This window comes from Rissa tridactyla, chromosome W (genome assembly GCF_028500815.1).
Source record: "Rissa tridactyla isolate bRisTri1 chromosome W, bRisTri1.patW.cur.20221130, whole genome shotgun sequence".
Taxonomy (NCBI): Eukaryota; Metazoa; Chordata; class Aves; order Charadriiformes; family Laridae; genus Rissa; species Rissa tridactyla.
This window is the reverse complement of record NC_071496.1, coordinates 3,614,056-3,626,627: the sequence shown is the minus strand read 5'-3', so window position 1 is coordinate 3,626,627 and position 12,572 is coordinate 3,614,056. Positions and strand designations below refer to the sequence as shown.

At 54.0% G+C, this 12,572-nt stretch overlaps 1 protein-coding gene across 3 annotated transcripts in view; it reads right to left on the bottom strand.

The window, feature by feature from the left end:
- The window catches only part of LOC128902097 (mothers against decapentaplegic homolog 7-like), a 28,883-nt gene extending 16,524 nt beyond the window's left edge, over positions 1 to 12,359 (bottom strand). The window contains exons 1-3 of one of the 3 annotated variants that reach the window (XM_054184467.1): positions 11,720 to 12,359; positions 10,949 to 11,002; positions 5,867 to 5,941 (exon numbers count right to left, since the gene is read on the bottom strand). In XM_054184467.1, coding sequence (XP_054040442.1) covers positions 5,867 to 5,941; positions 10,949 to 11,002; positions 11,720 to 12,248 — 658 coding nt within the window. In that variant the 5' untranslated portion in view covers positions 12,249 to 12,359. The remainder of the gene's footprint in view (positions 1 to 5,866; positions 5,942 to 10,948; positions 11,003 to 11,719) is intronic. The other 2 variants (XM_054184468.1, XM_054184469.1) reach the window with 2 other exon arrangements.
- Between the last annotated feature and the right edge of the window lie 213 nt (positions 12,360 to 12,572).

Below are 12,572 nucleotides of genomic sequence, written 5' to 3'. Positions count from 1 at the left end.
CTAAAATGGGGCGTCCCTCATTTTAACGAGGTCTTGGCCGCCACGGTTAGGAATAGGCATCCCCCCCCCCACCCCCACCCCTCAATGCCGGTGGCGGGGAAATGCATGTGGTTAACGTTACTGGTTCCTCTAGTGTAAGCGATACCCGCTGGCAGGCGGCGGGGATGGAAACGATGCAGCCCGCATCCCCGCCAGCCCGGGGCTGCTCCTCTACGAGTGTTTTTGTCCCGTCGAGTTTTAAATGTCCCCAACGATCAAGTTGCCGGCGCTCATCGGGACATCTTTTGGCAGCACACAGCACCATCTGAATCCCTCTCCGGCACCCTAACTTCCAAAATTCCCCTTTTTTGTCCTCGGTCCCCTCTAAAAAACATGGGGTTGCGGTGTAAAACCCCCGCAGTCCCCATCATTGTACCCATGCTGGTCCCCATTCTGGTTCCCACCATGGTCCCCACCGCGGTCCACCGTAGCGGGGCTGGAACAAGATTATCTTTAAGGTCCCTTCCAACCCAAACCATTCCATGATTCCGTGGTCAGTCACCACCACGAAGGACTCGCCGGTGGTGGGGTTGTCTTCTGCGTTTTCTTGTCGACTGCTCCCAAGGCACCATTTGGTTGGGAAAAATCCAGCAGCGCCCGGAAAAATGGATTTACTGGAGCTGGTGATGGGTTGAAACAGGGATGGGTTGAAACATTTAATGGGGGGGAGCACCTCTGCCACGCTTTTTTTTTTTTTTTAAAACCCATCCTAGAAGAGCATCTAGACAAGGATCCTCCAGAGCACTTTAATTATTAAATGGGTCCTATTTGCTTGGGGGGGATTTTAATTAGCTAAGAGGAGGATGCCCCCCAGCATCCCCGCCGCATCGCGGGGGCTACCCCGGCCGTGTCCCCTGGGGGGGGGGGAGGGGGTCCCCCTTCAAAAAAAAAAAAAAAAATTCCCCACGGGGCCGAAGGAGCCGGAGTGGCCAAGCCAAGAGCCCCGGGGTCGGTGCCAAGCGCCGGCTCCCTCCTCCCCGCCGGCCACGGTCAGATGATGTGCGAGGCGAGCCGGGAGGCTCCTAGTCTGGCAGGCAGCCTGTTTTGCTCCAGAGGCTCCAGTGCTGTCATCTTGGCGTTTAACCCCTGATAACCTTGTCCTTTCCAGGAGGGGACGGCGTTTTTTTAGCTACGGGAGATTGCGGGGTGGGGGGGGGCGGGATTTCGGGTCTCCAACGAGGCTGGGAAGGAAAGGGTGCAACGCCTTGCGGTGCTCAAAGCAAATTAAAAAAAAACCAAAACAAAACAAAAAAACATTAAAAGGAGGTACGCTCGAAAATAAACCAAGAATAAGTGACATTAAAAAAAAAAAAAAAAAATAATAATAATAATAAAAAATTCCCAAGCAATTGTTTATCCCTGGGACAAATATACAATCCTAGTTCCACAGGAAGATGTCTCGATTCCAGATTATAATAGGATGCCAATTTGTAAATAAAGGCATTTCACAGGAGGTTATAAACTCTGTAGGAGAGGGAGGGGGGGGAACGGGAAAACACAGGCAGGACTTTGCCGGAGAAACCGCGCGGGATCCTGTTTACATGGAGGGGTGTGGAGGGGAGAGAGCGATGGGGAGCCGCTCCGAGGGGCGAATAGCTCCGGCTTTGGACAAGGTGCTTCTTCCCCGGCGAGCAGATACCAGCGGGGATCAGAGGCATAGTGAAACATTCCCGGCCTGCCCGCGATTTCGGAATGAAATGTCACTCAGCCAAGCAGTCCCTTAAACCAGACGTGGTCCCACCATCAGGAGAGACGGAGCATGGAGCGATGTTGATGTTCCTCCAACCTCCGGAGGTCTTTTCCCATCTTTTTCATACAGATGGGTTGGGAGGGAGAAACCGAGGTTACGCTTGCTCCAGAAGAGCCTTGCAGAGCCTTGGTCCAGCGCCCACCAAGCACAATCATTCAATGTCCACTGGCTCCAGGAAACCCTGGGGTGGTTCCAAGAGTCAGGGCAAGTCAACGGGATTGGGCTGAAATCTGGGTAAACTCTCAGCTTTGGTATTTTATGAATAACCCCTATAAACACAAAAGCAGCGGAGGTGGCAAGGCCACAAGCCAGCTCATCCTGCTTTCCTGCCATGACGGGCTTCTTGGAGGGCTTCACTTTTCCAGCCAATCCAGCATCATCCATGTATCCTGCAGGAGAGCCACCTTCTCGCACACCATGGGCACCACAACCTTCTCCATCAGCCAAGAGCCACCAGCCCCACGCCAGAAATGGGTCAAGAGGGAGATGTCCGGGGGTGGGTGGAGAGCATCCATGGAGACCCAGCACATCAAGCACCATCAGCTCGCTCCTACTCTCAGAGTGGAGCTCTTCCATGGGTTGCACGGGAATTCGACCCCCACTGATCAGGCGCCACCGGACCACAGGCCGGCCACCTCCAGGCCCTCCAAGCATGGCTTTGCTTGTTTGAAGGAAGAGTCGTAACCAAACACGTCTGCTGGGAACGAGTCAGCTCAAAATACAGGAAAAACCACCCTCTGTCTCCTATTTACGGAAATTATTTTTATCTCCAATGGGTTATTTTTGCTCTCTTCTTTAACCACGTCGAGGATACAAAGGGTCAGGACTGGCAATACCCAAGCACAACCACCTCGGTGGGAGACACCACAAGCGAGGAGTCCTGACCTACCCACGGAGTGACCACCGACAAAAATAAAGCTCTAAGAAAATAAATAAAGGCAAGAATATGGAGCCAGCACCTCGGGGGAGTGAGGGGTGCATCAGCTGGAGAAAGGGATGGCTGGAAAAGACACAGCGGAGGTGGGATGAGAAGAGCATGGCATGAAGGACTACCCAATATTGCATTCCTGGGCCAGGAAGGAGAACAGAAAGTGGAGGGAGGGATACAGCAGCTCAGATCGGTTATCCCAAGGGGGAAACACTCCCCATCCATCCCCGCGGCTGCGCCACTCCACCTCCCACATCCTCCAGCACCTCTGGTATCCATCAATGAAACTGCCTTCAGCCTCCGGGAGGAGATTACGACCCCAGTGGTGGCTGGACCTGAGACTCATCACCATCAAAGGATCCTCATGGAGAGCTAGAAGAGCATGCCCTTTTTAATGCTCCTCTTGCCATCATCCTCTCAACCCTCGCCACGCGGTTTCCCTGCCAGAGTGGCTGTGAACCCCAGGCTGGCCCCGTTCCCAAATTCTCGGTGCCGAGAGCGATCTGCCTCACTAAATCCTGCCCTTCCAGCTTCCAGACCTTAGAGCTGGTCTACTGACTGTGAACACCGCCACTACGCCACCCATTGCCCGTCACTGGTGGCCAAAGCAACCTGCCCACGATGCTATAGGAACCCACCACCACCATCTACCCGCGATGTCTTCCACAGCCTCCTTCTCCAGCTTCCAAATCTACGAAAAATTGAGGGGTTTGGCTTTTCTTAAAGCCATCCTTTCATCATGGAACCATGAATCCAGCCCTGACAGCCCTGGTCTGGAGAGGATGAGGGATGCTGGATTCTCCACCCGGCATCACAGATCCCCATCTACCCGAACTTAGATAAGACCAAGCCGAAGAGCTCCTCGTGCACCCAACTAATAACTCATTAAAGCCCTCTTCAAATACACTCTTCCGCTAACTAAAATATGCGGGGGGAGGTAGGGAAAAAAAAGAAAAAAAGAAGGAAAAAAAAAAAAAAGGAGAAAGTGAGCTTTGGAGGATCGCTGCAAAGTGCGTTTATTTTCCTTTCTCGACTGGGTCTCTCCAGTTGGGAATTTTCAGCGCTGCACTTCGGGCGCGCGGAAGGGAGATGCCAGTAAATCAGAGCAAATTCAAAACAAATGCTCTTTCATGTGGAGGCATTCGGCTTTGTTTCAGGGCTTGGGTAGCTAACCGTATCCCTTCATGAGTCAACTCTCCTATCAGCTCCTCATTAAACTAAATGGCTACAATTACATTTGGGGAGGAAAAAAAAAAGAGCGGTTAATGATCGTAAAAGGTTCTGTTTCCAGGCTTTGAGGGGTTGTTGGGGGAACCTTTGATAAGGAAGACCAAAAAAATAATGCGATCCAATGAAATAATAACGATATAATAAGTATTTAAAAAAAGGAAAAAAAAAAAAAGGCATTTTCGGGGAGGGGAACGTGCTTTCTTTTGGGGAGGAGGGTCTACGAGGGAGCTGGGGCTCCCCTTCCAGCGGCCCTTTGGGAGGCACCGGGAACGCGCCGCGTTATTTCCTGCAGCCCAAGCCCCCACCTCCCGCCTTCCCTTCCCTTCGGGAGCGGAGCAGCCAGACGAGATGTTATCAATAGGCCGAACCTTACAGAAAGCCCCCTTTTTAAAAGCGAGTTACTTCCTCTGCTTATTTCATGTGGTATCCTGTGGAACCGAACTGCTCTCTCCTCCCCTCCGCAACGGGTGTATTTCAGGAGGAAAAAGAAGAAAAAAAAAAAAGAAAAAGAAAAAAAAAAGATCTAACAACATCCTTATTGTGTTGTTTTGCTTCTTTTTTTTTTTTTTTTTTTTTTTTTTTTTTTTTACAGTCCCTTTTTTTTCCCCTTCCCTAAAGCTATAGGCTCCAATAGCAAAAAAATACAAAGAAAACCCCAAAAGTCTTCGGCATTTAAAAGAAAAAAAACAAAAAAAACAAAAAACACAAACCAAAAAAAACCCCAACAGCGACAAATTTCTCTGTTCCCTCTCCCCCTCCCTTTGATTAATTCTCATTAGGGCCTTTGAGCAAACAATATGCTCCCCTCTCAAATAACAGACAGGGTATATATTACACCCAAAGAAAAACAAACAAGGCTCACTTAAAGACATCCACGCCGAACGCAATTCCTGGAGAGAGGCAGGGGCAGATGCCCGCCCGCCCGCGCGTGCGTGGCTGTCACCGACCTATTTCTGAAATTCCGCTTTCAGGGCGACGAATAAATCGCCCATCGGGGAAACGTCCCCACCAAGGGAAGCACCTTTAAGCCGTCAGCGTGGACACGTAGGTACGCGGTTTGCAGGCGCTTTAATCCTGGTAGAGACAAAGCCCGGCCACGGAGTTGGCCGGGGCCAGGGTAGGAGATGAGGTGCTGGAGGCATCACATCCTTGGAGTTGGGCTAGATGCTCTTTAAAGGTCTCTTCCAATCCAAACCACTCTATCGTTCTACGAAAAGCCCAAGAGGGCTGAGGAAACCACCCCCTGAACCCCCATCCCGTAACAGCAGCTGGAGGCTGAAGGAGATGGGAAATGGGAAAACGAGGGATATCATAGAATATCTCAAGTTATGTTAACATCTCAATGAAGGGACGCAGAAGATCATTGAGTTCAACTCCTTCTGCAACGTCTTCTGCAAAAAACGGGGTCACCTGCCCTCCCCAGGCACCACGAGCCTCACACATGAAATGCAGGATGCTGGTTACCCTACCAGCAGCAATGTCCAAGGACGGCTCTCGTCCCAGGGGCGAGAGACGCCACCACCAAGTCAAGGAGAGCTTGACGCTGAATCCTTCTGCAAGGCACGACCACACCTGCTCCGACAATCCACGCATCCAAACGAACGGGTGGCCAACATCACTTCGCCTTCCCCAAACACACCTCTTCCTGCCTCGCTCCGAAAATTAATGGAGCGTGAGGCCGGAATTCAAAGGGAAATCTGGGCTTTTGGGAATGGAGAACCTCGCCTGGGATTTCCACACATCCTCTGCCGGAGAGGTACGCGGCTGCTACTGAAACGAAACCTAATTCCCCCTTTGAGCAGGCCTTTTCTCAACAACTCGCATCCCCACAACTCCCCGGCATCACTCCGCCTTTCCGTCGGGACCCTCGGACAACGCAACTCACGGCCAAAATCAAGATCAACAAGAAGATGTCTTACCTGAAAGCCCCCCAGGGGCTAGACAATTAGTTCCCCCTGTTTCAGTGGAGGAAGGCACAGAGTCTGGACAATCTGCTGGAGTGGAGGAAAAGAAAAAAAAAAAACAAAAAAAAATAAAAAAATCAGTATATAGGCGGTTCTTCGCAGGCTCCCAGCATCGCCGCGAGCAGAACACGCATTCCAAAGGGTTTAGCAGGAAGCGATTACTAATTGTCCGCGCAGAGACGGTAGTTCATCAAGAAGCATCCACCCTAACTCGTCGCCTCAATCAAGGCTGCGCGCTGCGCTTCATCACCAGCCAACGCTGATTATAGACCAGCAGAAATTACAGACTGGCTGCCACCTCTCTGGCCAAGTCACCGGGTAATGAGATCAAGGTTGTCGTCTTTCTGATGCAAGCGAGCTCCCAAAAATGCTTCAATCGTGGCTTTACGCACCCAATTTAGTCAACACCTGTAACTCACCGAAATGGGAACCGAAAGGGAAATGTCTCATCGCCGCTCTTTTGCGGCCAACGGTCTACGTTTGCCTTCCCCCGCTCAATTTTTGTCACCGCCAGTTGCTGGCGGATCTTACACCTCGCTGTCACCTCCTGGGACGCCTCCTGGATCTACTCCTCCACGCAGCACCAAAGGGCAAGGGCAGGGTAAGACTGGACGCCCCGTTAAGAGGTTTCTCCTGACGCATGGAGCTGTTCCACCTCAAGGTTTGGACCTTTCCATCCCAAGCCTGCTTCTCCAGGTGACAACAGCCAGGAGCCAACACCGATCCCCTGGTCTTACAGGCAAACTCCAGCTTTTCGGTCCCTAGCATGAGGGAGACAAGCTCAAGGCCACTCCACGCCTGAGAAGATCCATGAAGTTCACACAACCTTCTGGTCCTCAGCAGGTTCTCGGGGACTTTGGGTTTCATTGGGCTCCCTGCTAACACCACCTTGCTCGCGGCCGTATCTCAAAGCAGGGGCCACCACCAGGAGCAACAAGATCATTCTCTGCCTACTGGTAAAAGTCATTTTTCCGGGTTTCATCCCCGAAATCCCGGTGAAAACGAAACCCCTGCCTGCATAACCTCATTTTATCGGAGTGAAGTAGAAGCCCTAACAGGAATATACAGTTTAACAGGATATACTTAATCAAACCAAAAACAATAGGGGAGGCAGGAAATGGACTTTACTTGTGAAATACTGTATACGATACCCTCTCTAAATGCCTCGTCGTGCTTTCTATGCTTTAAAGAATTACGCTTTTTCTTTTTCTTTTTTTTTTTTTAACCCTTTCTGGTCCAGACAGAGGAGTCCCCCCGCCCTTCTTCTGAGATGTCCTTCAACTGGTCGGGCTACAGATGCTTTCTGAAGGCAGGGCGAACCAATCCTGCCCCGCGCTGGGCTCCGTCTGCCCCCGGTTACAGCTCCCCGTGGGATAAAGGACATAATTTGCCCTTTCCGTGTTGTCTTACTCCAAGGATCATAACGTGATCATTGGACAGGACGGTGGGAGAGAATCCCGTCCTGACTCTAAAATGCGTAACTACAATGGGGTGATGTGCTTTCATGACTTCTTCAACAGCCATCAGCTCCCTTCCCATGTCCCGTCATCCGACAGCCGGTTCCCTTCGTCAATTAATTACCCTCTGGAGTTTAGAGGACACAGAGCTCACGCACCTTGACTCTAGACCAAGCATGATGGTCCGGTGTGGGCTAAGCCCAAAAGTGGGACCCCTGGTTTCATCCTTGTACTCTTCCCATCGTCCCCAGATCTGCCAAGGGCTCACGCTTGGTACTCGGCCGCATTTTATTTTCAGCACCGAGAGGTCACAGTGTCGGAGGTTTACCCAAGCCTACCGCATGCGGATCTCCTCCCAAAGCTGCCTCCCTGCAATATAAAACCATCGCGGAGACAATTATCCCTGGTGGCCACCAGCCCAACCTTGCGAGGTGCCGAAAAGTTCCTGGAAGCTGCCAAACCTTCAACTCCCCCGAAAGTCGATGCCACAGGAGGGCATTCGGGCTCTGCCAGCGACATCTCAGTAGGGTTCCGGCACTCTCATACTCCAGCACCACCACTGGCAGCCACCCAGGAGCACGACAGCCACAGCTCCTTGTCCCACTTAACGATGGGTCAAAACATCTGCTCGAACTATTTGGGACACTACTATCCATCTCGCTTCCGGCACGGGAATCAGGATTGCAGGGTGAGCCCGGCCCCGCACAAGCCACCGTCGCCCATCCCTGCAACTATCCCACATTAAGGAAGAGGGAAAGTCCTCTCCTTGACGAAGAAGCAAGCCAACCTGGACTTAAGAGCCTTCCTGCAGGTAACCGGGCTGCCAAGGGCAGATCTTTACGCTCTACGATGAGTGCACAAATACGAGATCGATCCTACCAACGCGCAGTCCGATGGGACATTTCACTGCCGGCAGCAGATCCCCAGCTCCCTGTCCGTCCCTGCTTTCCTCCAGCCGGCGACACAGCCCGTCTCAGCCTCCATCACCTCCCCCAAAAATGTAATCCCCGTCATAAGAGGGAGGGGAGATTTAGCCTAGATATAAAGAAGGAATTCTTTAATGTGAGGGTGGCGAGACACTGGCCCAGGTCACCCAGAGAGGTGGGAGATGCCCCATCCCTGGAAACATTCCAGGCCGGGTTGGACGGGGCTCTGGGCAACCTGATCTAGTTGAAGATGTCCCCGCTCATGGCAGGGGGGTTGGACTAGATGGCCTTGAAAGGTCCCTTCCAACCCAAAGCATTCAATGATTCAATGATGATGGGCACTGGTGACCACTGCCAGAGCCCACGCTGGTCCAGGTATTCCTGTCTGCCTGTCCATAGGAAGCACTCAGAAGCCGTAGCACTGAACACTTCCATATTTTTATGACCGCTATCACACCTGATGGAAAAACAGAAGTTTTCCTGCTTGGATGCACGTTCCCAGCTCCACGGGCAGATGCGGTTGCCCAAGTCTAAACAGAGGGGCCGTTCCCACCCCAGATCCCACGCCTCATCAACCATGGTCCCATGGTGATCTAACGTCCCTCTTCCATCTAGCCAGCCCCCGGCAGAGCAATCCTCAACATCCAGCTGGGAAACCGCCGCGGGAGACGGTACCGATGCCGGGATGGGAAACCCTCGGTCCCTCCGCAGAGGAAACGCCGAGAAAGCCTGAGCTTGCAAAACCCACCTGCAACAACAGACTTCCAGGCTCCGCTTGTGCCTGTCGCGGCCCCGTTAGCCCGAGTTCAGCTGCCAAACGGATTTTTCTTTCGAAAAGGAAAAAAAAAAAAAAAAAAAAAAAAAGAAAAAAAAAAAGAAGGGAGGACTTTTTTGGTGAGTAACCCAGTTGTTTCTGCGTTTCCGATGGGCAGCGTTAATCACTTCCTATTGGCCGATAGGAATAACTTTTCCTTTCGAAATGGCACATTCATGTTCTGCGGCTTTTCTGTTTACACACATTTTGCTACCTTATGTCAACACTTGCTAATGAATAAATATATCACTCGGCTAACTGAAAATGAGGTCCTGGCAGAGGCAGATTGGATGTTTAAACCCTGCTAATAGATTTATCCTAACATCTTTGCAGGAAACCAAAGGCCAGCTTTTAACCCTTCTCTCCGAACCCCTCTGCATCCCGCGCCGCCATCACCGCCGGGCAGAAAAAAAGGCGAAAAAAAAGGCGGAAATCTCAACTTTTGTTGGGGGGGAGGACCGCAGGGACGCTGTCGAAACGATGCCGATCTCACCCGAAACCCGCACAACCTGGCGACCCGGCAGACCCTCGGAGTCTATTTATGGCCCAAGCCTTCCGCATCCCGGCACGTGCTGGGGATGCTGAACCCACTCCCGACATCCCTCTTTCATTCACGAAGCTTTTTATCTCCTGTTTTTTCACGCCGAGGCAAAATATTTCATGCTTTGCAGCCCCAGTGTTTGCTAAACAGCTTTGCTTATTTCCACCAGGTGTAAAAAAAGAGTTATTAGTGTGTCTTAAAGGGGGGGAAAAACAACAGTCCAGCCTCCGAGGGAGGCGTGGGGCAGGATGGGACCCCCCCCAGCGGTACCCCACGTGTCCGAAGCAACCTCAAGTTTGGGGGGGGGCGGGGGGGGGGGGGGTTTCTTTCAGTCCCGAGAAACTGAAGGGCAGCAATTTTAGAGCAACCGCTCTTTTGGCCCAAAAAACAGTAACAAACAAGGGTTTATATTGGTCTTCGGAAACACATCTATCCTTGCTTCCCTGCTTGCTGCGACCGAGGGACGCGACCGCAGAGACCACCGCGCTCTGGCCAACGCTCCCCGAATCCCGATCCCCAAAATCCTGGCGGAGCCGGGAGCTGCCTCCCCGAGCTCCCCCCACCCACCCCGTTTCTCTTCCTTCTCCCAGCCCGATTTATCTCCCACCCCACCGGCGAGCTCGCTGCCAACCCAGAGTTTACGCAGACGACCGCAAAAGAGCTGGTGCCAGCCTCAAATGGGCTTCTCCCCTGGCACCCTGACATTCAATTACGAGCAACAGGCACGCAGAGCTCCGCTAAAAAAAAAAAAAAAAAAAAATTATAAAAGAAAAAAAAAGGAAAAAGAAAATTTTTCGACTCCCTTTCCCAAGTTTTTCAACCTGACGAGGCGGGATTAGGCGCCTTTCAAACACGGCAAGGTGTTCTCCCAACTCCGTTTGTTCACCGGGATGCCCAGCCACCAGGGAGATGCTGGATCCCAACCTAAAGCCCGACAAATTCAGCCAGGGGCGCGGGAGCGCTGTCATCGACCAACGCGATTTTTTTTTTCCTGGTTTTTCCAAGGGGAAGGGAGCAGCGAAGGCCTGTGCCGCATCGCAATCCCTCCTAAGAGTTTCCTGCCAGAGTTTTAAAAATCCTACTTCGTGCAGCCTGAGATAAATTACATCTTAATTCACCCAGGGGTATCAGAAAGCACAGAAGCACCCAAGCAGCCCCAAAATTGCATCGCGGCGTGACAAAGGCAGGAGGCATTTCCCCTGAGGAAGGGGCTCTTTTCCCTTTTTTTTTTAATATATATATATATATATATGTATATATTTGATAAATCTGCAGCATGCATTGAAAAAGTCCACTTACCAGTTGGTTTGAGAAAATCCATCGGATATCTGGAGTAGGGCGGAGGGGGAGACTCTGGAATTAGAAAAGTACAGGGAAAATAAAGGCAGAGCCATGAGAAAGGAAAAAAAAAAAAAAAAAAGAAAAAAAAAAGAAAAAAAAAAGATAGGAACTTATGATAACAGTGGCATTCTTTTAGCAAAACTGTTTGTCTTAGCTCTGGGGGTTGGAGGCAGGGCAGCGAGGCGGTGATTGCCTTGATATTTAGCTGTCAGATAAACAAAAGGGGCCGTCTGGCGCCAGTCTCCCTGCTATCTGCCGCTCGGGCTGTCTGAGCGGGGCCTCCTTGGCTCGGCGGAGCCGCGGAGCGGCGGGGACGGGGCCGGCCGCGCCAGGCGGCCCCTAATCCCCCGGCACCGGCGGGGAGGCACCGGGCGGGGTTGGGGCTGGGGGGGGGGGGCGGAGAGAAGGGAGGGTGGGGGGGTGAGGGGGGGAGTAAAGGGAGCACCCCCTCCCCTCAACACACGCACGAAAAAAAAAAATAATAATAACGCGTAAAACAGCGCGAAGAAGTTTTGGTTGGTTTTTTTTTTTTTTTTGGGGGGGGGGGGGTGGGAAAGTTGAGTGGGCGAGCATCCCTCGGCGGCCATCCCCCCCCCACCCCGCATCCATCACCCCGCATCCATCCCCGCGGTGTCCCCCGTGTCGTGTGTGTCGTTCCCGTCCCCACCGTCGTCGTGTCCCCCCCCCGTCCCCCCCCCCCCCCCCCGCCCCGGCCATCCCGAGCCTTACCGAGCTCGCAGAGCCGGCTGAGGTGGTGCGGGTTGCAGCAGACGAGCTCGGGGTGAGCCTTGCCGTAGGATTCACAGCCACATAACCGCTTGACTTCGGAGCAGTGCCGCAGGTCGGGCCAGCGGAACACCTTGCAGAGCAGCACCGGCAGCGGGTACCAGTGCTGGCCCAGCCGGGAGTCGGCCTTGGCGGGCAGCAGCAGGCAGGGGGTCCGCGCCCCGCCGCGGGACTCCACGGCGTGCAGCAGCCCCTCCAGCTGCCGCTCCTTCAGCCGCTTCAGCACGGCGTGGGTCAGCGCCTTCAGTTCCGCCTCCGCGCCCGCGGAAGCCCGGCCGCCGCGGCCCGCCTTGCCCGGGCAGCAGCACCCGCGCCCCCCGCCGCAGACATGCGCCCGGGCCTCGGCCGCCGCCGCCACCGCGCCGGCTTCAGCAGCCGCCGCCGCCTCCTCCTCCTCCTCCTCGCCGCCGCCGCCGGGCGCACGGCTCCGCCAGAGCCGCCGAACGAGCACCGAGCGTTTGGTCCTGAACATGCGGGACGAGAGGAGGGGCCCCCGGCTACAAAACGGGCATGTCGTCCGCCGCGCATGAAGGGGCCGGGAGCCGGGACGCGGCGGCGGCGGCGGCGGGGGGCAGCGGCGGGCGGCGGCGGCGGCGGGCGGCGGCGGGGGGAAGGCGGCGGCGGCGGCGGCGGCGGCGGGGCCGAGGCGGGCTGTGGCATGCGCCAGTCTCCGCGCTGGGGGCCGCGGGTCCCGCCGCCTCCCGCGGAGGGAGGGAGGGAGGGAGGGAGGGAGGAGGGAGGGGAGGGGGGGGGGGCGGGGAGAGGAGGGGGGGGGGGGGCTCCTCTGCCTGCTGCG